Source organism: Somniosus microcephalus, chromosome 29 (genome assembly GCF_052327205.1).
Source record: "Somniosus microcephalus isolate GS21.2 chromosome 29, FLI_Smic_1.0, whole genome shotgun sequence".
NCBI classification, from domain to species: domain Eukaryota; kingdom Metazoa; phylum Chordata; class Chondrichthyes; order Squaliformes; family Somniosidae; genus Somniosus; species Somniosus microcephalus.
Window position 1 is genome coordinate 11,203,332 of NC_141015.1, and position 24,199 is coordinate 11,227,530.

The window sequence follows — 24,199 nt, forward strand, 5'->3', positions numbered from 1 at the left end:
AACTGGGTCGGGGGTTGAAGGGGATCCCCATGAATTGTGGGAGGTTCTGATGTCACTGACAACTGTATAAACAACATCAGAATAATTGAAGAATCCGGTTTCGGGGAGAGCTCGCTCCCCACGGCTCTCTATAATTGCGAGAAAATGGGGGAAATCCACTTGATTTTTGCGAGAGACTGACTGGGTGGGGAACGGCGCGTTCGGTTTAACGCACTGAACTAAACGGAGTTGTTCAATCTGACACTCACATGCCTGATTAGCTCAAGGAGCCCTTTGGAGGCCCCATACCAAATAATTTGTTTATATCTCTGCTAAAGAAACACTTTAGGGTCCCGGGAGATGCTTAACATTCTTTTCCTCCTGGGTCCAAAGTAATTAACACACAGTTTTTTTCCCCCCTATGTTGCTGGAATATTCTATGACCAAATGGAGCAATGAAGGCTGGATTAGTTGAAGTATATTGATAACATGACGTCACATGTGACACACATGATCATTCCACAGAATCCTTGAACACTTGAAGTATTTCAAGTGGCTCCGTGCTCCAGTGTGTAAAGCCAACTTATCTACATTCCTCACAGAATCCTTGTTTGCTCTTGCAGTTTATATCCGTAGCTATTTTTCCACACCTTTTAAGGAGTTGTGTCATAGGTTGCATGATGCACTGGGAGAGATGACTGTTGTGTGGCTGTGCTGGAGATTAACTCGCTTGCATATTAACAAAAACTGAACTGTAACTGACCACGTGGTCTAAGGGGATTGGTGAGCTAATTCAGACAAAACCATCAGCAAGTCTATTGTTGGCTCTTTTATAATTTCTACTGTATTCCATTTTATTTTTGTCTGGTTCATGTCCTAAAGGCACTGACTCTCGCTGGGGTACAGTTCCACAGACACTGACTCTCGCTGGGGTACAGTTCCACAGGCACTGACTCTCGCTGGGGTACAGTTCCACAGGCACTGACTCTCGCTGGGGTACGGGTTCCACAGGCACTGACTCTCACTGGGGTACGGTTCCACAAACACTGACTCTCACTGGGTTACAGTTCCACAGGCACTGACTCTCGCTGGGGTACGGGTTCCACAGGCACTGACTCTCGCTGGGGTACAGGTTCCACAGGCACTGACTCTCACTGGGGTACGGTTCCACAGACACTGACTCTCACTGGGTTACAGTTCCACAGGCACTGACTCTCGCTGGGGTACGGGTTCCACAGGCACTGACTCTCGCTGGGGTGCAGTTCCACAGGCACTGACTCTTGCTGGGGTGCAGTTCCACAGGCACTGACTCTCACTGGGATTCAGTTCCACAGGCACTGACTCTCGCTGGGGTACGGGTTCCACAGGCACTGACTCTCGCTGGGGTACGGGTTCCACAGGCACTGACTCTTGCTGGGGTGCAGTTCCACAGGCACTGACTCTTGCTGGGGTGCAGTTCCACAGGCACTGACTCTTGCTGGGGTGCAGTTCCACAGGCACTGACTCTCGCTGGGGTACAGTTCCACAGACACTGACTCTCACTGGGATTCAGTTCCACAGGCACTGACTCTCGCTGGGGTACAGGTTCCACAGGCACTGACTCTTGCTGGGGTATAGTCCCACAGGTAGCAGGTGCTCGAATCTTCATGCACGGTCTTAGATCATGGCTGTTGTCAGGCTAATCGACGTTGGCGGTCTTCATCCTAGCCAGATCCTCTGAAAATGTTGATTTGACACGACCAGCACCGCGTGTGTTGGTCACATTTCAACTTGAATTTATAAGGATCTCCTGCAGCTCTGGCCTGTCTTCAGAAAGTAATTCATTGGCTATGAAGCACTTTAAGATAAAGTATGTATGAAGTGTTAGCCGTGGCTCAGTGGGCAGCACTCTCGCCTCTGAGTCTGAAGATCTTGGGTTCAAGCCCCACTCCAGCGACTTGAGCTGAGACTCCCAGTGCAGTGCTGAGGGAGAGCTGCAATGTTGGAGTTGCAGTATTTTGGATGAAATGTTAAACCGAGGCCCCCGTCTGCCCCCTCAGGTGGACGTAAAAGTTCCCATGGCATTATTGGCAGGGAAGTCCCCCCTGGTGCCCCAGCTAATGTTTATTGCTCAATCACATTGCTGTTTGTGGGAGCTTGCTGTGCGCAGATTGGCTGCCGCGTTTCCCACATTACAACAGTGACTCCACTTCAAAAGTACTTCATTGGCTGTAAAGCGCTTTGAGACGTCCAGTGGTCGTGAAAGGCGCTATATAAATGCAAAATTGTTTAATTACCACAATGACTGCACATGGCTGTAAAATGTTTTTTGACTTCGAGGTTCTAAAAGGTGCTATATAAATGCAAGTTTTTTCTTCTTATAAATTACCCCGGGGGCTCAGCTTTTCACTATTTATAAACCACTTGGATGAAGGAATAGGGAGCCGTATATGTAAGTTTGCTGATGACACGAAGTTAGGTGGTGCAGTAAATAGTGTAGATGTGGGGCAGAAAGTTAGGGTTAGGGACATTGATCGATTCAGTGAGTGGACAAAACTGTGGCAGATGGAATTCAATGTGGGGAAGTGTGAGGGCATCCACTCTGGACCCAAGAAAGATCGATCAGAGTATTTTCTAAATGGCGAGAAGCTGGGAACTGTCGAGGAGCCGAGATTGAGGGGGCCAAGTACAGAAATCACTAAAAGCCAGTGGACAGACACAAAAATAATTTAAAAAGCTAATGGAATGTTGGCCTTTATCTCGGCGGCTGGAATACAAAGGGGTGAAGTTATGTTACCGCTGCACAGAGCTCTGGTTAGACCCCATCTGGACACTGGGTTCAGTTCTGGGCCCCGCACCTCGGGCAGGATATATTGGCCTCGGAGGGGGAGCAGCGCAGATTCACCAGACTGATCCCGGGGCTAAAAGGGTTAAATTACGAGGACAGGTTGCACAGACTGGGCTTGTATTCCCTCGAGTTTAGAAGATTAAGGGGTGATCTAATCGAGGTGTTTAAGATGATTGAAGGATTCGATCTGGTCGAGAGAGAGAAACGATTTCCTCTGGTGGGGGGAGTCCAGAACAAGGGGGCAGAACCTTAAAATTAGAGCCAGGCCGTTTAAGGGTGATGTCAGGAAGCACTTCACACAAAGGGTGGGGGAAATCTGGAACTCTCACCCCCCGCCCCCCCACAAAAAAAAGCTGAGGGGTTGATTGAAAAATTTCAAAACTGAGTGCTAGATTTCTGTTGGGTAAGAGTATCCAGGGATGTGGAGTTACAATACAGATCAGTCATGATCTATTTGAATGGCGGAACAGGCTCGAGGGGCTGAATGGCCTCCTCTTGTTCCTATGTTGCTGGAAGCTTTGATCAATGTTTTGCATGAAAGCCTGGCACCTTCCATTGCACGCTACATGAAGTTATTCACTCTGACCTGTGTGGATGGTTGACTCACGGCCTAATTGATTGATAAACAGAGCCTGCAGCTGAAGCCAAAGATATGTCAACCTGCAGACACGTTGGAGCCAATTAGATTTGCTGTTTGTTTTTAAGATATTCTCCCAAGTGACTCTTGACCTCCCCGTGTAGTGGCAGGGGCTCAGGGCCTGTTTAACAACTCAACGCTGTGTGAGAGCGAGCTGAAGAGACACCTGTTGAGTATTTCAGCGCTGGAACACAGCGAAGCCCAACGGGTCCTCTCTGACCTGGGGCTGGCTCCTCTGCTCTTCACTTACAGTCAAAGATCTCTTTCAAAGTTGTGCCTGAATTTTATTGAGTAGCCCATCTGCTGTGTGAAGATACCACAGCAGCATATTCTGAATAGTTTCAATGTTTCTTGGTTGAACGGAGCCTTAGAATTGTAGAATTTTGCAGCGCAGCAGGGGAGTCCATTCGGCCCATCGCGCCGATGCCAGCTCTCCGAACGAGCTATCCCCCTTCTTCCCACTCCCCTGCCCTCTCCCCATATCCTTCGAACGTTTTCACTTTCAAATACTTGTCCACTTCCCTTTACAAAGCTGCTGTGGATTCTGCTCCCATCACTCTTTCTGGTCGGGCTTTCCACGTCCAAACAGCCCCCTGTGTATAAAGAACCCCTCCCTTCAGCCCTCTGCTGATGAGTCTGTTCCCTCCTGATAGTCCAGTGAATCTCCTACGATGCCTGATGGGGTCAACTTTGGCTCAGAGTCTTGAAGCACGTACTCTAGGCTGACATTCAAGTGCAGTGCTGAGGATGTGGGTGGATATGAGACATTAAACTGATGGGTGTTTGCGTGGATGTAAAAGATCCTATTGATGAAGAGTGGGGGCGTTCTCCCGATGTCCTGGCCAACATTCAACCAGCATTCGTCAACCCGATGATCTGGTCCTTTACCTCATTGCTGTTTGCGGGACCTTGCTGTGCGCACATTGGTTGCCGCGTTTCCCTGCTTTGCAACAGTGAGGACACTTCTAAAGTACTTCATTGCCTGTGAAACAGTTAAGCGATCTTGAGCGTGTGAAAGTATAAATGTAACTTTGTTCTTTCTTTGGTGCCTGTCGGGAGGGGGCGTCCGTTCTGAGCGATCTCTGGGATGCGAATGTCAAAGGTCACTGCATGGTTTGCAGGCAGATTGTTCTGACTGTTCCTTTCTTTGTGTTACAGGGACGACGAGAGTCTTGACGTGCACAAGGCAAGTTCAGCGATCACCATGAGTTCAGGTAAGTGCACAGCTCACATTCTGCTCATTGATCAGAATTGCTGCCCCAATCCTTTTTCTTGAATAGGCACCGTCTTTATGAGGTGCAAACAGGAAATGCTGGAAACACTCAGCGGGTCAGGCAGCATCTGTGGAGCGAGAAACAGAGTTAACGTTTCAGGTCGCTGACCTTTGGTCAGAAACATCTTTATGATAAGTGTTTGCCGATCCTTTGTTGGTCTGCAAACACACAATGTGTTGACGTAAATATTGGAAGGCATCCTGAGTGCTACCAGCTATTGAACTGTGGCAGGCGTCACAGCCAAGCTCTTCGTCCACTGTCCACTCAGTCACACTTTGCAGCAGCGGTTGCTGGGATAGGGATTAGACCGATGCTGCTCCACCTACTCCGAGACCAATCCAAGCATCGAGCTGCTGATGTGGTTCGTAACTTGGCTCAGACCCGGGATCAAACCTGGGACCTTCCTGGATAGTCTGCCTCAGTGATTCACACAGCATGCTGCATTTTCCCATTGAGCCAGCGAGGGAGCTAGAGTGCACCTTCTCAAACACCACCTCCATTCTAGTTCGGCAGCAATGGACTCCTGCACTTAGATGCTGCGAATTTCTCAACAAGATGCCTCCCTTTAGGGATTGTGGGCGTAACATGGACTGCTTGAGCAACGAGGGCAGAAACCGAATGCCAGCCACTGGCACATTCAGTTGGTTCTGTTGCTCAAACACAATGGCTCTGATATTTCTCGGGGCCAGGAAGATGGGGGGGGGGGGGAAGAGATTTTTCGGGAAGGGTTTCCCATGCGCCCTGTTGAAATTGACTGCCAGGATATCTTTTTTCCATTTCTTCCCCCCCAAGGGTTTCCCACTGAGGCAGCCAGCCAGGTTGACAGGCTGGCTACCCGGCGGGCAGGAAAGCAGCAGGGGAGCGGACCTCGGGCAAGTCTGAGCTCGCAGGGCAGGGTGGGGTCTGACATTGCGGTGGGGGCTTGTTGGGCCCGGGGAGTGGAGGGGGGGGGAAACACTCCTGCTCCTCCTGACCCACGAGCAGTGCTGGAAAGGCACTTACCTGATGGATCCGGCCCTTCACTCCTCCCTTCATCTGCAGGGGTTAAAAGGAAAAGTTACGTTAAAATGGAAGCACGCAGCCTCCTTTTAAAATATTTTAGTGATGGGCCCCCCCCTACCTCCCTGAGTGGATTGGTCTTTCGACCCCCCCCCCCCCCCGGCCCCACCGTTCTGCCTCCATTAAAAGTGAGCCGGTTGGGGGTCGGGTTTGAGAATTTAAAAATTTTTACCTTCTCACCCATCCTTGGTTTAAAATCCTCCCCACTGCTGCTACTCAACATTTTCTTACCTCCTTCAACTTTTCTCCCCTCCTCTCCTGATGCTGATTGGGGCCTGGTCCCCCGTGAAGCCCATCCCATTACCTCTCCTCAGTGCCCATTCATTGTCTGTGAGCCTGGAATGGCGAATGCCTGCATAAGAACATAAGAAATAGGAGCAGGAGTCAGCCGTGCGGCCCCTCGAGCCTGCTGCGCCGTGCGGCCCCTCGAGCCTGCTGCGCCGTACGGCCCCTCGAGCCTGGTGCGGCCCCTCGAGCCTGCTGCGCCGTACGGCCCCTCGAGCCTGCTGCGCCGTACGGCCCCTCGAGCCTGCTGCGCCGTACGGCCCCTCGAGCCTGCTGCGCCGTACGGCCCCTCGAGCCTGCTGCGCCGTACGGCCCCTTGAGCCTGCTCCGCCATTCAATAAGATTGTGGCTGATCTTCTACCTCATCTCCACTTTCCTGCACTATCCCCATATCCCTTGATTCCCTTAATATTCAAAATTGCAGGTCCTTCAGCCATGAAATGAGTCACAATGAGCCTGGTAAACATACACATTGACCTTCAGTAGGGGTTGCTGTGGGATGGGACCTCGAGGAATATTTTGAACATAAGAATTAGGAGCAGGCGTTGGCCATTCAGCCCCTCGAGCCTGCTGCGCCGTATGGCCCCTCGAGCCTGCTCCGACATTCAATAATATCACGGCCGATCATCGACCTCCACTCCACTTTCCCACCCGATCCCCCTATCCCTTGGTTCCCCTAGAGTTTAAAAATATCGACCTCCGCTTTGAATATACTCAACGATTCAGCATCCACAGCCCTCTGGGGCAGAGAATTCCAAAGATTCACAACCCTCTGAGTGAAGAAATTCCTCCTCATCTCAGTCTTAAATGGCCGACCCCTTATCCTGAGACTGTGACCCCTTATCCTGAGACTGTGACCCCTAGTTCTAGGCACTCCAGCCAGGGGAGACAACCTCTCAGCATCTACCCTGCCAATCCCCCTCAGAATCTTATGTTTCAGTGAGATTGATGTGCCTCAATGAATCCAAAACTCAATGTTAACGGAGCAAAGCAAGGCTTTTATTAACTAAGAAAGTAACACACAGTGGAGAAGTGTCTCCCACCCAAAGATCTGCTGCACTGCCTGTGAGACAGTGCAGCCTGCTTAAGTAGTGGCCAGGTATGGGCGGAGCCTTACACACAATACAGTACAGGTGGGGAAATGAAACTGAAACTAAACTAAACACAGAGAATACAGTGCCTGATGAACGGCATATTTCATCACAGAGATCACCTCTCATTCTTCTAAACTCCCAAGGGAAGATGCCCAATGTACTCGATCGCTCCTCATTGGACAACCCTCTCCTCTTGCTTTTAGAATATGTCCCCCTGCCCCCACCCCACAGCTCAAGGCTCCATCGTGGAGTGCAGCACTCCATACAACATTTTCAATTTATTTGTTTCTCTAATATTTAAAGGGACAATGCCTTCATCAAAATAAACCTGGCAAATCTTTTATGTTTGGTCAATGGCAAGAGGCAGTTTCTTTGCCATGGAGCCAGCATCCGTTCTCCACCCTCCCTTAACCCAGGAATTCTGCACTCAATGGGGTAGATTTACAACGTAAAGCCCGGATTTAACCCTGAGTTTCATTGGTGCTGATTGAAATGGGAATGAGAACCCGGGCCGGTTTCTATCCGGGCGGCCCAGTTTTCTGCCCGGGCGGAGAGTTGAAAATCTACCCTGGAGTCTTCTGGAGTGGATGGTTGGGAAGGTCAGGGGTGAAGAAAACAACTCCGTCCGTTCCATAATAGAAAGTGAGGTAAAAGAGAGGGATTGAGTGGCTGTGATAAGTTGTCAGTGTCGTTTTGTGACGGCCTCGGTCTCACAGAAATCACAGAAACCCCACAGTGCAGATAGAGGCCATTTCGGCCCATCGAGCCTGCACCGACACATATCCCACCCGATCCCCGTAACCCCACGTATTTAATCCCCCTAACACTAAGGGTCAATTTATCATAGCCAATCAACCTAACCCGCACATCTTTGGATTGTGGGAGGAAACCGGAGCACCCGGAGGAAACCCACGCAAACACGGGGAGAATGTGCAAACTCCACACAGACAGTCACCCGAGGCCGGATTCGAACCCGGGTCCCTGGCGCTGTGAGGCAACAGTGCTAACCACTATGCCACCGTGCTACAAGGAGGTCATATCTGGTTCAGGCAGAGGTGAACTTGCTGTGCCCTCACAGTACATTCGCTGTCCTCCGCCCCTATTTCAGCTGGTGTTGCATATCAGATGTGCCTCCCGCCACCACCCCCTTCCCTTGGAACAGGAGATGACAGAAGATTTACGTGAAGCGATTTGCTGGAATACAGAGGAGATCCCTTTTGAGTCGGAGCCAGTTTAAAATCCGGACAAGTCAACAAACCGCAGTCAGTAATTTCGTGGGTTTATTGCCCGTTCACCGGTCGAAGGCTCTGCTGCCAGAGTTTAGCCTCGCTGGATACAAGCGTGGATTGGAGACTGAACTATAATACTATAGGGCTGATTCTGTGACCCGCTCTTCATCTAGTGAGCCTCCACACTGGCAGTGGAGTGTTAACCATCCAGCAGACCCAAGCCACTGCTCCATACCTTGCTTTCTGGCCAGCCTCCTGTCCTCCGCCCTCTAAACTTCAGCTCAAACATCACTCTACTGCCCAGAACCTCTCCTGCACCAAGCGTCGCTCGGCTGCTCGCCCAAGAGTCCTGTGTTCGCTGAACTACATGGGCCCCCGCTCCCCCAACACCTCCAATTTAAAATTCTAATTGTTCTCTTTAAATCCATTCCTGGCCTCGCCCCCCTCCCCATCACTGTAACCTCCTCCAGCCCATCAAACTCGTTCCTCTGACTCTAGCCTCTTATGCACTCCCCCACTAACTCTCTTTTCCCCACCCCCCCGCCTGCCCTTCCCCCGCCATTGGCAGCTGGGCAGACTGTGCCAGCGGCAGGAGTGTGGAATGAACAATAATAGATCCGTGGTTAACAACAGGAAATGCTGGAAACACTCAGCAGGTCAGGCAGCATCGAGGAGAGAGAAACGGTCAACGTTTCAGGTGGAGGACCCTTCGTCAGAACTGGAAAAGGTTGGCGAAGAGAGATTTTTAAGCAGGGGCAGGAAAGAGGGGAGGAAAGTACAAAGGGAAGGTCTGTGATAGGCTGGAAGGCAGGAGAGATTGACTGACACAAGGGATGATGGTGCGAGGCAAAAGGAGAGGTAATGGGACAAGTTAAGAAACAAAAGATGGCTCTGGATGAGGTGTGAATGGCGATGGCAGCGTTATTAACTGCTCCCATGGGAGAAAACAAGGGGAAAAATAAAATATAGGGGCCAAGGTTATAGTCTGAAATAGTTGAACTCGATGTTAAGTCCAGAAGGCTGTGAAGTGCTGAATCGAAAGATTTGCTATGATAATAGATCCATGGTTGCGATCCGATCTCTCTCACCCCCTCCGACTGACGGTGATTTGTGGCTGGGGCTCATTCAGCCCCAGTGTAAATATCGGAGCCACCAGATGCTCAGGCCTGCTGCAAGCTGTGCCCTGCTCTCGTGCCATGATATCATAGCGTTACCTCGAATTTTACCATGCAGAAACGGGCCATTCGGCCCAACGGGTCAATGCCGGTCTCCATCCTGCAGGGGAGGGGGTCGGTGTGGTCCGAGGGTCTCCATCCTGCAGGGGGAGGGGGTCAGTGTGGTCCGAGGGAGTCTCCATCCTGCAGGGGGAGGGGCTCGGTGTGGTCCGAGGGAGTCTCCATCCTGCGGGGGAGGGGCTCCGTGCGGTCCAAGGGTGTCTCTATCCTGTGGGGGACGGGCTCGGTGCGGTCCGAGGGTCTCTATCCTGCGGGGGAGGGGCTAGGTGCGGTCCAAGGGTGTCTCCTGTGGGGGAGGGGCTCGGTGCGGTCCGAGGGTCTCTATCCTGCGGGGGAGGGGCGTAGTGCGGTCCGAGGGTCTCTATCCTGCAGGGGAGGGGCTCAGTGCGGTCCGAGGGTCTATATCCTGCGGGGGAGGGGCTCGGTGCGGTCCGAGGGAGCCTCTATCCTGCGGGGGAGGGGCTCAGTGCGGTCCGAGGGTCTATATCCTGCGGGGGAGGGGCTCGGTGCGGTCCGAGGGAGCCTCTATCCTGCGGGGGAGGGGCTCAGTGCGGTCCGAGGGTCTATATCCTGCGGGGGAGGGGCTCAGTGCGGTCCGGGGGTGTCTATCCTGCGGGGGAGGGGCTCAGTGCGGTCCGGGGGAGTCTCCACGCTGCTCTCGGTGCCCGCGCTCTCTGCGTTTCTGCTGCGCAAACCTCGTGCGGCTGACGCGTGATCCATGACGTTGGCCCGTGGGTTTGTTTTTATTTCTGCGACTCCTTCCTGATAAAGCCGTTGCCAAAATTCTTGCTGCCGCTAACTGACAAAGGCGTTACCCGACTGTGTAAACTGGGTAAACGCACCAGTGAGTTGCTTTATATAGAATTTACAGCACAGAAACAGGCCATTCGGCCCAACTGGTCTGTGCCAGTGTCGATGCTCCGCACCAGCCTCCTCCCACCCCTCCTCATCTCACCAGAGCAACATAACCTATTGCTTTCTCCCTCGTATTTATTTAGCTTCCCCTGAAATGCATCCATGTGGTATAGAAAAGCATTCGTAATTAGCCCCGATACAGGGAAATGAGACAGGGTCACCGCAGGGTCGGCGTGGTGGCCAGACGTTCCGTCCCACATCCCCGGGGAAATCCAAGAGGAAGGGAAATCCAGCCCTCGGTGGAAGCTCGGCGAGTTACCCACACAAGGCGGCCCTTCAAAGGCTGCCTTAGTTACAAGAAGCTCGCTGCACAATAATGTTCCCCAGCCCCAATGAATGCTTCGTGAAGGGTCAGGGGTCGGACAATTCACTGAGGTAGCTCTAAAGGCATTTGGGGCCTCTCTAAGCCTGCAAAAATTCGGGAAGGAATGCACAACAAGAGCTCTGATGCTCTTCACTGACTACATCAAACTCCCAGGGCTTCTGCCCGTGGGTCTTGTAACAAGCAGGATGCCAACTCGTGTCACCAACCCTCCAGAATTGTCTTGGAGTCTCCAGGAATGAAAGATTAATCTCCCAAACCAGGAAAAAAAAATCCAAGGGGCACTAAAAAAAAATAAACGTGTGTCTTTATTTTGCATTTTCTTTGAAGACTTTGGGCTAGATATTCCCCTCGAGCCCGTATGGGACCCTAAATCGGAAAAGTTAGCACCAGCCTCTCTCAAATTCCCACTTTTTGCTCCAAGAGGGAAGTGGGGCGCTCAATCAGGCGCTCCACTTCCCTCTCGGAGCACAAGAGGGGGGGAAGTTCGCGCCCCAGGGCACACGGCTCAGCAGCCCCACGCACTGGGCCGTGTGGCGCTGACGCATTGCAGGGGCTCTTCCCTGAATTAAAGGGAAGGGCCCCACGCGGCGAACTCTGCAGGTTTTTTAAATTCACCTGGAGCACCGGGGAGCGGGGGTGCCTCGCGATCATCCCGGCGCTCTGCTGGCCGATCGCAGCACGGACCCCGCGTTCGGAAGCGCCAAAAAAAAAAAAATTTATCAAAAAAAGCCGACTTATCTTTTCAGAGTGGCCGGCCACCTTGCCTTTAACCTCCGCACCGCTAGCGGCCGGCCGCCCTGCTCGCGTCCCCTGCAGCGGTCGCTGCTGCAGGGGGGCGAAGGGGAATTTTTCTGCCGGGGCGATGCGCCCAGAAATGACATCATGATCTCCAGGCGCATAAGATCGGGGCGCAACCCGGTAGCACCACTGCTAACCCGCGGAATTTGGCAAGCGGCGCGGTCAGCGCTGCGGCCGACCGAAAAGGCCTTTGCACCCCTTTAGCGCCCCCCACTGGAGGCACAAAGGAGGGGAATTTCTCCCCCTTTGTTTACTCGTTCTAAATATATTGGCGATGGGGAAATAGGCTGATCGGCCGGGCGGGGCGGTTGGAGGCAGGAGGCCAATGCCTCCAGGAATACGTCCCAAGAGTTGGCAACCCTAATGCCGACACATCTGGCCTCGTATCCAGAGGTGCATGTCTCCGTGGCTGTATGGGAGGAGGAGGTGGAAGGTTTCAGGTCAGATACCAGTCGCACTGGAAGTCTGTTCATTCCGGCTGGCTGTGCTCTGAGTTGTCTCCTCACGCTCCTTCAGTACAGGGCCAGGCTGAAAACCGGTGAAAAAATATATATCCAGAACCCATTTGGCTTTTTTGTTTTTGCTGGTGTGTTTACATTTGCGTAGGTGTGCTCAGGCTCATGTACATGCTTGCACTCTTGTGTATATGTGGGGAAAATACACAAAAAAGGTGTGGGGGGGGAAAGAAGCAGCCTCCCACAGTTGAATAGCCGGTCTGTTGTGTCACACCTGAGGAATGACTGATGGGGCAAGGTGCGAGCGGGTATCGGACACCCGTGGAGCTGTACCCCAGTGTGAGCCGCTGGGTGGAAGCAGAGAACTTTGGATCCTCGCAGATTGCCTGGCTTTTACTTGTCCCCACAGGGACTGGGGAAGCGGGTGGGAGCGAGCCCGCAGTCGGCTGGTGAGGAGCAACACTTGCTGGATTGCAGGCGGAGGGCTCCCTCCCCAGCAGAGCGGGGGCTCAGATGTGGCAGATCGAGCGACAAGGGACTGGAGGATTGGAGTTTCACAGTCTCTTTTATAAAAGGCAACACATTTTTCCACGTTATTAACGGGATCGCTTTTAAATGGGTTTTTTTCGGATCTGGGCTTGGCTCTTCCTACTTTTAAGCAGTGGGTCCTGTGTGCTGCATTCCCCCGGAGACTGCAGTCAGAGGGTATCGATACCTGTAGTTGGACAGTCAGTCGAGCTGGGCGGAGGGGGGGGGCCTATTACTGGGATCCTTTTTATTGGTAATATTCAATTCTTTTGTAAAAGAGAAATAGCCTTTTGTTTCCTTGTTTTAATCTTGGGGTGGTTTAAACGATGATTGCTTTCACTCTCTGGCTTCCTGTCGTAACACATCCATTCCTGTCACTTTCAATCACCCTTAATAGAATGATACAGCACAGAAGGAGGCCATTCGGCCCATCGTGCCTGTGCCGGCTCTTTGAAAGAGCTCTCCAATTAGTCCCACTCCCCCTGCTCTTTCCCCACAGCCCCGCAATTAATTCCCCTTCAAGTATTTATCCAATTCCCTTTTGAAAGTCCCTATTGAATCTGCTTCCACCGCCCTTTCAGGCAGCGCATTCCAGATCACAACAACTCGCTGCGGAAAAACATTGCTCCTCATCACCTCTGCCTCTTTTGCCCATTATTTGAATAGAATGAGATGTGAAAACAGTTGTATGTTTCCTTTATTCCCCCACCCCCCCCTCCTGTGCTGAAGGTGCAGGCTTACGCTGGGGGTGCGGCTCCATGAGCACGGTGGGCGTCGGGCGAGGATGAAATGGTGATTCACCCCACGGCCGAACAGCTGGCTCACTGCCTGGAGTGACGTGTGAAGAATGGCCGCTTCAGTAAGGCACCAGGCGGTGATGGGGACCAGTTGTACTGCCCCTGAGAATAGGAAGGGTGGGGGTGGGGGGGGGGCGCAGAAATCGAATAGACCAGCCAGTAAATGACTGGAGGACGCTCGCTGTTTGTCAGTGCTGACCTGGGACGGCCTACTTGACAAGACAGCTAATTCACTGCTTCCAACGTCTGCTTTCCGCTGCATCTGGAGTCTGGGTGAAGCCGTATCCGGATGCTGCTCATCGCTCTAACTGTTGCTGTTTCGTTCCCTTCTTCCTTGCAGAGCATGAAGTCACCATCTCCCAGACAATTGTGAATGGGCTTCCAACCGACCAGCAGCAGCTCGATCGAGGTATTGGCCCTTTCTAGATTTTTTTTTTTTTTTTCTTCATTTGACAGAAACACTCCATCAGTGACCTGCAGGGCACCTTTCACAGTCGGGTCCTTGTAGACCATTCACATTGTTACCTGTCACGCATTCAGAAGCAAACGTTTTCTTTAATGATTTCCTCTTAATCGTCTCCTTCCCAGATGCTCTCCCCACTCTGTCAGCTCAAGCTGGGTCGCTTCATCGTCACTGGGTCAAAATCCTGGAACTCCCTCCCGAACAGCACTGTGGGAGCACCTTCACCACACGGACTGCAGCGGTTCAAGAAGGTGGCTCACCACCACCTTCTCGAGGGCAATCAGGGATGGGCAATAAATGCCGGCCTTGCCAGCGACGCCCACATCCCATGAATGAATTTTTTTAAAAAGCTGGCATTCAACACCAGCGTTGCTTTGGCACCTTGGGATACCAGACAGTGAGGGGACGATTTTAAGCCAGCGTGAGTCAGAGTCATAACGGCACAGAAAGAGGCCATTCGGCCCATCGAATCCGCGCCCGGTCGGGGGTTGGGAGGCAAACGGGAAGCCCCTCAGTGTGAGACCCGGGGGGGAATTTAACTCCCAGGCTTCGTCTGCGTGATCAGTGTCACTCTCCCGCCCGATCCCGGCGGGAAGAGCTAGGTGGGAGCGGGATAACAGGCGCAGGGACCCGATCAAATGGTCCCGGGCGCTGAGGTCCGTGCTTGCGAGAGGGTGTCAGATGGGCAGAGGAGACACGAGATTTCCTTGGGGGGGCCCCCGGAGCATTCATGTCCCTCCTGTCTCACTAGGGAACAAGGAAAGAAACATGCCCTCCTGGCCCACTTCCGGCCCCAAATTCCCGATCCCAAAAGGAAGCTGAAAATTACCCCCGAGATATTAAAGGGCAAATAGGACTGAGTGTTGGGGCTCGGACAGCTAGGGCTCGGGGGCCGGACAGCCAGGGGTCGGTGGGGTACTGGGGTGACCAAAAACCGATTGGGTGATTGATTTGACAAAGATCTCTCCTCTAACTCCAACCATGATCCTGACCTCCCAGCGACTCATCACTTCACCGCCCCCCCCTTATCCTTTCCATCTTTGTCCTCCCACACTGTTCCATCCATGCTTAAGCTTCAGGATCACGACCTCCCTATTCTCCCGGTCACTCTGCAACCCTTTGGTCTCAACACTGACTGCTGCAAATTCAGTCCTCAGCTGCCTGCCCCCATTCCCTGCTAGCTTCCTCCATTGTGGGGTTATAATACTCACCGTCTGTTGCTTGTTCACTGTGTCTGAGATGAACTTTGTATTTCAGCCAGCCCCTGTTGCCACTTTGCAGCTTTGAAACTTAAAAAGAACTCCCAGGCTGTTAACCCATTAGTCAGCTGGGGCTCAGTGGGCAGCACTCTCCTCTCTGAGTCTGAAGGTTGTGGGTTCAAGACCCACTCCAGAGACTTGAGCCCATAATCCAGGCTGTCACTCCAGTGCAGTGCTGAGGGAGAGCCGCACTGTCGGAGGTGCCGTCTTTCGGATGAGACATTAAACCGAGGCCCCGTCTGCTCTCTCCGGTGGATGGAAAGGATCTTGTGGCACTATTCGAAGAAGAGCAGGGGAGTTATCCCCGGTGTCCTGGGCCAATATTTATCTCTCAACCAACACCTCAAACAGATGATCTGGTCATTATCTCATTGTGGGATCTTGCTGTGTGCAAATTGGTTGCTTCATTGTACTAGCTGCTACCATATTTGACCCGTGACCTTTCCTTGCCCTCCCTCCCCTCTTTGTTCTGGCCTCTTATTTCAGTACTGCGAAAAGGTCTGACCTGAAATGTTAACCCTTCGATTTTTATTTTTATCTGCTGATGTACCTACACAGTATATATTTGCAGTGTTTCCTTGCTGTATATCTAATATTTATGTGCCAATCCTTTACTCTTCCTGCAATCCTTGAATCTAACTTACGGTCATATATATATTGAATATCCTGTCAATGATGCACAACGACGAACCAGTACATTGTACCCCTGTCGGCATCTATAACATATTCTGTTTACAGGTTTGATTTGGATTCAGACATATCTGTCGAATAACTGGCTGAGGTTTGTTTCTTGTGTTAGAATCGAAACCCAGAGGCCTGTGGTCTATAAATGGCCTTAAAGGAATCCTGGTGTGTAGAGTGATAATGTGATGGTATGATGATCAGAGATAACATTCCTAAGCCATACATATATATGTGTCTGTGTGTATCAGCACTTCATATTGTCCACTTTCTGACTAGTTTTCATTACCGCTAAAGCTCTGCCCTCCTCTCCTGAGGATGTGGACTCTTGCTCAAGAAGGGCAATGGTCAGCTACCTCACCCGGTGAATGCACTCCATGTGAGTACCTGGACAGTTTCCTGTACAACGGCTGAGGGAGCCTCTCCTTTCGCTCCGGTGATCAGATTGAAATGTCACTCGGATCATCTCGCTGTTGTTTCACTCCGTGCCTCTGTATCGCTCCACTTGGCCGCACTTACGATTTGATATTTCTTGAGCCAAAATGGAGGGTCTTTGGCACCACGCTGTGACCTTGTTGTGGACGAGCCGTGTTCGTTTTTGTATTCGCAGCAATGGAGGCCTCGCTCCCCGCGCGCGCTGTCTCCGCGGTGAGAATTCACCCCGTGAAGAGACTGAAAAGCTATCCCGACACACTGCTGACAACAGGTACATTAACTGGCAGGGCTGCACCTCGCCCTGCTGTCTGGAATAATCCTCACCCTCACGAGGCGGCTTGTCACCTCCATCCTTTGCTGCCGGTTGCTTTCAATTCCTTTTACGTTCTCACCATTTCATAGAATGACACAGAATTTCATCTCAAAGGGATCGGCTTTCCTGGTTTTCTTTCTGTTGTCACAGTTTATTGAAAGCTCTGAGTCCTGCTTTGCACCGTTTTGGAAAGCCTTGCTTTCAGTTTCCTGATCTGGCCTTGGAAACAGATCCGGTTCAAAGTGCAGTAGAATCCTGATGTGTGCATGACCAACCGATTCAGAGTTATTCAATCGATAGGGTCGAGCTTCGGGAACCTTGAAAGTTGGGTAGATAATTGTACGCAGCTCAGCGGAGCTGGGGCGGTCCCAGGCTCCCCCTCTGGTCTGTCCTGAGTTATCTCATCTTACTATTGGCAGAGTTGGACTTCAACCATTGGCCTCGGTCCTGCTGGGCTCCTGCTCCTAATCCACTGGCTGCTGGAAAGCGCCTCTGTGTCTCTCTCTCTCTCTCTGTGTCTCTCTCTCTCTCTCTCTCTCTCTCTCTCTCTCTCTCTCTCTGTGTGTGTCTCTGTCTCTGTGTGTCTCTGTCTCTGTGTGTCTCTGTCTCTGTGTGTCTCTGTCTCTGTGTGTCTCTGTCTCTGTGTGTCTCTGTCTCTGTGTGTCTCTGTCTCTGTGTCTCTCTGTCTCTGTGTCTCTGTGTCTCTCTGTCTCTGTGTCTCTCTGTCTCTGTGTCTCTCTGTCTCTGTGTCTCTCTGTCTCTGTGTCTCTCTGTCTCTGTGTCTCTCTGTCTCTGTGTCTCTCTGTCTCTGTCTCTCTGTCTCTCTGTCTCTCTGTCTCTGTGTCTCTCTGTCTCTGTGTCTCTCTGTCTCTGTGTCTCTCTCTGTCTCTCTCTCTGTCTCTCTCTCTGTCTCTCTCTCTGTCTCTCTCTCTGTCTCTCTCTCTGTCTCTCTCTCTGTCTCTCTCTCTCTGTCTCTGTCTCTGTCTGTCTCTCTCTCTCTGTCTCTGTCTGTCTCTCTCTCTGTCTGTCTCTGTGTCTGCCTCTCTGTTTCTGTTCACACTGAACCCTGATGCTCCCCACATTCACATAGCTCACTGGGCTCGTGCGTTGTGAGATCCTTCCCCCTGCCCAGAGAGAGAGAGAGAGAGAGATATGCCCACGGACCGCAGGAAGAATTTGCACCTTTGTGGGGGTGGGGGGGGGGGGGTGGGAGAGGGAAGAAAAAGCAAAGAGGATAAATAAGGCTGGGCCGGACTTGAAATATTCTGAATCCACCTGGTTGAACCATGGACACATCAATTAATAAGAATACAAATGAGCTTCCATTTATGCAAATTAGTCCTAGTTTTCATTGTATTCATGGCTACTAGAAAGTCAGTTACTAACTACAGGAAACTTTGTGCTATCCGGCACCGACGGGACTGAGCTGTTGCTGTCCCATGAAAACTGCCGGACAAACCAGCGCTAATGTTAAAACATACGGAAGCTTTTGAGCTCCGTATCTAGCAACAAACCCTGTTGCTTAGCAACAGCTTCTAAACAGTCGGCCGTAGCTTGCAAGCGTCTCTGTAGCTAAGCAACAGCTTTAGCTAGACCTTGCAGAGCCTGACTGGTGGGGGAAAAAAAAGCAACGAAAAGAAAAAAAACTTACTGAACCGACTCCTGAATTTTGCCGGTGGCTCGAGCATTCCGGACAGATAAACCAAAGTTTCCTGTATGTAGATGGTTTGCAATGCGGTCAGTGTTCTGTTTGTGGATGCCATCAGATGTTTGTTATATTCGATGAGTTGCTGCCTGTTTATTGCCTGTAACTCTGTGAACTGTTTATTATTACCACTCAACCCCACAGGAAAGTGTATGGGAGTGGGGACATTAACCTGCAGGCACTGGGACCTGGTTTGAGATTGCATTTCCTATGGATCACCCTGGCAACCAACAATCCTTTGAACCATTCACGTGATCCGGGTTGAAACCTGCTTCCAGTCTGGCTGGTAGATACCGGTGATTCGGGGGAAGGGCCCTGTAGGTTACTCACCTTGTCATGTGTAGGACGTTTGGGGAATTCTGGGGAATGTAGCCGGGCAAGTGGTGGAAGTATCAGTAGGAGAGCATTTTGGCGACAGTGACCATAATTCGGTGAGATTTAAGGTGGTCATGGAAAAAGACAAAGACGGCCCGGAAATAAGGGTTCTAAATTGGGGGAAGGCCGATTTTAATATGATAAGGCAGGATCTGGCCAAAGTGGACTGGGAGCAGCTACTTATAGGAAAATCCACATCAAAACAGTGGGAGACTTTCAGAAGGGAAATAGAGAGAGTACAGCGCCAACATGTTCCTGTAAAGGTCAAGGGTGGGACCAACAAGCAAAGGGAACCTTGGATGACAAGGGATACACAAAAATGCATTAGAAATAAAAGGGGGGCTTTTGGCAGTTACAAAAGACTAAAGACGAAAGAAGCCCGAGAGGAGTATAAAAAGTGCAGGGGCATACTTAAAAAAGAAATTAGGAGGGCGAGGAGGGGCCATGAAATAACACTGGCGAGCAAAATAAAGGAAAATCCTAAGATGTTTTATAAGTATATTAAGGGCAAGAGGATAACCAGGGAAAGGGTAGGGCCCATTAGGGACCAAAGTGGCAATCTGTGTGTAGAGCCAGATGATGTAGGCGGGGTTTTAAATGAATTTTTTGCATCTGTGTTCACTATGGAGAAAGACGATGCAGACATAGAAATCGGGCAAGGGGACTGTGACATACTTGAACATATTAGCATCGAGAGGGAGGAGGTGCTAGCGGTTTTAGCAGGCCAAAAAGTGGATAAATCCCCAGGCCCGGACGAGATGTATCCCAGGCTGCTGTGGGAGGCAAAGGAGGAGATTGCAGGGGCTCTGACACAAATTTTCAGAACCTCTCTGGCCACAGGGGATGTACCAGAGGACTGGAGAACAGCTAATGTAGTACCATTATACAAGAAGGGTAGCAGGGATAAACCAGGGAATTACAGGCCAGTGAGCCTAACATCTGTGGTAGGGAAATTATTGGAAAAAATTCTGAGGGACAAAATTAGTCTCCACTTGGAGAGGCAAGGATTAATCGGGGATAGTCAGCATGGCTTTGTCAAGGGTAAATCATGTCTGACAAATCTGATTGAATTTTTCGAGGGGGTGACTAGGGGGGTGGATGAGGGAAATGCTGTGGATGTGGTTTACATGGACTTCAGTAAAGCCTTTGACAAAGTCCCGCATAGGAGACTGGTCAAGAAGGTAAGAGCCCATGGGATCCAGGGTGCCTTGGCGCGTTGGATCCTAAACTGGCTGAGTGGCAGGAGGCAGAGGGTGATGGTCGAAGGTTGCTTTTGTGACTGGAAGCCTGTGTCCAGTGGGGTACCTCAGGGATCGGTGCTGGGTCACTTGTTGTTTGTGATCTACATAAATGATTTGGATGAGAATGTAAAAGGTATGATCAGCAAGTTCGCAGATGACAAGAAAATTGGTGGGGTGGTCAATTGCGAGGAGGAAAGCCTTAGGCTACAGGACGATATAAACGGGTTGGTCAGATGGGCGGAAAAGTGGCAAATGGAATTTAACCCTGAAAAGTGCGAGGTGATGCATTTTGGACGGACAAATAAGGCAAGGGAATACACAATGAGTGGTAGGACCCTAGGAAGTACAGAGGGTCAGAGGGACCTTGGTGTACATGTACATAGATCCCTGAAGGCAGCGGAACAGGTAGATAAGGTGGTTAAAAAGGCATATGGGATACTTGCCTTCATTAGCCGAGGCATAGAATATAAGAGCAGGGAGGTTATGATGGAGCTGTACAAAACGCTGGTGAGGCCACAGCTGGAGTACTGTGTGCAGTTCTGGTCGCCTCACTATAGGAAGGATGTGATTGCTTTGGAGAGGGTGCAGAGAAGATTCACCAGGATGCTACCTGGGATGGAGCGCCTCAGCTATGAAGAAAGACTAAACAGGCTGGGGTTGTTTTCCTTGGAGCAAAGAAGGCTGAGGGGGGACCTGATTGAGGTATACAAAATGATGAGGGGCATAGATAGGGTAGACAAAGAGGAACTTTTCCCCTTAGTAGGGGGGTCAATAACAAGGGGGCATAGATTCAGGGTAAGGGGCAGGAGATTTAGAGGGGATTTGAGGAGGAACTTTTTCACCCAGAGGGTGGTTGGAATGTGGAACTCAATGCCCAAAAGGGTGGTAGAGGCAGGAACCCTCACAACATTCAAGAAGCATTTGGATGAGCACTTGGAATGCCATTGCATACAAGGCTATGGACCAAATGCTGGAAAATGGGATTAGACTGGACAGGGATGGATGGGCGGCGCAGACACGATGGGCCGAAGGGCCTCTTTCTGTGCTGTAAAACTCTATGACTCTATGTTTGCTTGGAGTAGTCTCAGTGATGCCTGTCTGCAGGTGGTCTGCTCGCTGCCGGCTAGAAATACAAGGGCCTGCATTTACTGTACAGCCGAGGCACCGATTGTTCGTGGGCCCTGTGAGTGACTGGCAAATCCCTCGGCTCCACTTCTGCCCGATGTGGGACAGGAATCCGAGGAAGGATGTTCTTGCCATGGAAGGAGTTCAGCGAAGATTCACCAGGCTGATAACCTGGGATGGCAGGAATGACGTATGAGGAGAGATTGGATCGATTGGGCTTGTACTCGCTGGAGTTTAGAAGAATGAGAGGGGATCTCATTGAAACTTATACAATTCTGACAGGACTGGACAGACTAGGTGCAGGAAGGATGTTCCCGATGGTCGGGGAGTCCAGAACCAGGGGTCACAGTCTAAGGATAAGGGGTAAGCCATTTAGGACAGAGATGAGGAATTTCTTCACCCAGAGAGTGACAGTGGAGGCCAATTCATTAAATATATTCAAGAAGGAGTTAGATATATTTCTTAAGGCTAAAGGGATCAAGGGATATGGGGAGAAGGCAGGGACAGGGTACTGAATTTGGATGATCAGCCATGATTGCATTGAATGGCGGAGCAGGCTCGAGGGGCCGAATGGCCCACTCCTCCTATCTTCTATGTTTCTATGATCAGTGCTGGGTGGAAATGTAAAGGGGCAGAGTGGTGCCAGGAGGCCAGATTGTGCCAATCTCTAAATACTCTAGACACTCCCAACATCCATAATAACAATACAAGGCCCTGCCATAAAAGGCATGTTTTTTAGCTATCTCTCATTCTGTCCGTAATCTCATCTGATCTCCTCTTCCTGATTTACCTCAATCTCTCTCTCATACTCTTTTTGTTTATGGTGTCCTACGTGAGCAGCTTTAAAGTGTTTGGCTCAGTTAGTAGCACTCTCCCCTTCCGAGTGAGGAGGTTGTGGGTCCAAGTCCCGCTCCCAAGACTTCAACATGTAATCTAGGCCGTCACTTGCCGTACAGAGTGATTGCTGCACTGTCGGAGGCCCCAGCTTTAGTTACGTTGAGTGAGCTTATTCAGATGGATGTAAACGATCCCATGGGTCTGTTCAGAGAAGAGTTGGGGAGATGTCCCACTCTCCTGGCCAACATTCCTCCCTCAACCATTACTGCCAGAAAACAGATTAACTGGTCATTTGTCTCCTTTCCTGTTTGTGGGCTCGCGCTGTGCATAGATTAGCTGCTACATTTGCCTACAAAACAACCGTAACTACACTGCAAAAATAATTAATGGCCATGAAACACTTTGGGGTGTCCCGAGGATGTGACAGGCTCCACATCAATGCAACCTCTTTCTTTAAAAACAGTGAAAGGACGACGACAACAACCTGCATTTATTTAGCACCTTTAACATAGTAAAACGTCCTAAGGCGTTTCACCGGAGCGATTATCAAACAAAATTTGACACCGAGCCACAACAGGAGATATTGGGATAGAAGCTTGGTCAAAGGGGTAGGTTTTAAGGAGAGACTTAAAGGCGGAGAGATTTAGGGAGGGAATTCCAGACAACATGCTATCCCGCCTAACCCCCCCCCCACTCTTTTTACACTAACATCTTTTCCATGACAATGGCAGCTTTATATTCACTCTCGGGATGTGGGTGTTGCTGGCAAGGCTGGCATTTATTGCCCATCCCACATTGCCACAACTTACGGGAAAAGTTCTGATATCCGGCACCGACGGGACCGGCGTGTTGCCGATATATCAAAGCTGCCGGACATGCAAAGTTAACGTTGAAGCATACGGAGATCTCCGTATTTGACAACAAACACTGTTGCTCAGCAACAGCTTGTAAACACTCGGCCCGTACCTTGGAAGCATCTCTGAAGCTGTTGCTAAGCTACAAAGACGCTTTCCAGAGCCTGCCTGTTAAAAGAATGCTAGGAGAAGAAAAAAAATCCTAACCAAAACGGCTGCTGATTTCTGCCGTTAGAGCGAGGTTTCCGGCCATACAACCTCTGGATAAACCAACGTTTCCTAGAAACCTAGGAGCAGGAGTAGGCCATTCGGCCCTTCGAGCCTGCTCCACCATTCAACGAGATCATGGCTGATCATCCAAACCCTAGCACCCGGTCCCTACACCGACAGCCATCCCACCCAAGCCCTATCCCCGTAACCCCACGTATTTAATCCCCCCTAACACTAAGGGCCAATTTTTATCATGGCCAATCAACCTAACCCGCACATCTTTGGACTGTGGGAGGAAACCGGAGCACCCGGAGGAAACCCACGCAAACACGGGGAGAATGTGCAAACTCCACACAGACAGTCACCCGAGGCCGGATTTGAACCCGGGTCCCTGGCGCTGTGAGGCAACAGTGCTAACCACTATGCCACCGTGTACTTACTTTTTGAAATTCCGCTTCCGTGCGCCAGGGGTGCAGGCAGTGCTGGGCACAGAGAGAGCAGCAAACCGAGTTCAGAGTGGGCACGCTGGGTGTACCCTTACCCTGGGTTTGCCAATGAGCTAGTTAATCAGGCCATAAAAAACCAAACCAAGCACTGGGGTTCACTTCACAGGGCAGTTAAGCATCGACCACTTTAGCGTGGGACAGGAGTCACATATAGGCCAGACCGGGTAAAGTCGGCAGATTTCCTTCCCTAAAGGTTGGGTTTTTACAATCCAACAGATTCATGGTCACGTTTACTGGTTTAAAATTTATTTCTGAATTTTTAAAACTGAATTTAAAGTCACAAACTACCAAGGTGGGATTTGACCTTGCATTCCCTGGATTATTAGTCTAGTAACGCTAACACGACACTACTGTACCCTGTGTTCGTACTCTATGCTCCTCTAACCCCTGCTTATAATTGCAGCAACCTCACTAATCGGAATAGCTGGTAGCCTAGAAATTGCTGTTGGTGCTATTGGGGAGGTTGGTAAAGGTTTGTAACGCTCCTACAGGGGTATTCCTGATTTTGCTGTTTTGGGTTATGGCTCCCACACAATTCCAAGGAAAAGCACCAATACTCTTAATCAGCCACCAACCGCAATCCGGAGACAGTTAAGCACCTGTATTAGCACTGGGAAGGGAGTGAATGTAACAAAATTGCTGAAGAATTGGGTGTTACTGAGGGAGGAGGGCTAGTTTTACAGGTGATGGGCCACAAGATCTACTGCAAGGACTCGGGAAGAGGAGGCACACAATTCCTGGGACTGATGGTCACACTA

The 24,199-nt window shown here is 50.8% G+C and overlaps 1 protein-coding gene across 49 annotated transcripts in view; it reads left to right on the forward strand.

Moving 5' to 3' along the window:
• Positions 1-24,199, forward strand: part of LOC147098469 (sorbin and SH3 domain-containing protein 1-like) — a 356,822-nt gene that overhangs the window by 225,359 nt on the left and 107,264 nt on the right. For 43 of the 49 annotated variants that reach the window (XM_085970173.1, XM_085970168.1, XM_085970161.1 and 40 more), the window contains 3 exons: positions 4,602-4,657; positions 13,778-13,846; positions 16,451-16,546. In XM_085970173.1, the coding sequence (XP_085826299.1) occupies positions 4,648-4,657; positions 13,778-13,846; positions 16,451-16,546 (175 nt within the window). In that variant the 5' untranslated portion in view covers positions 4,602-4,647. The remainder of the gene's footprint in view (positions 1-4,601; positions 4,658-13,777; positions 13,847-16,450; positions 16,547-24,199) is intronic. The other 6 variants (XM_085970194.1, XM_085970191.1, XM_085970183.1 and 3 more) reach the window with 2 other exon arrangements.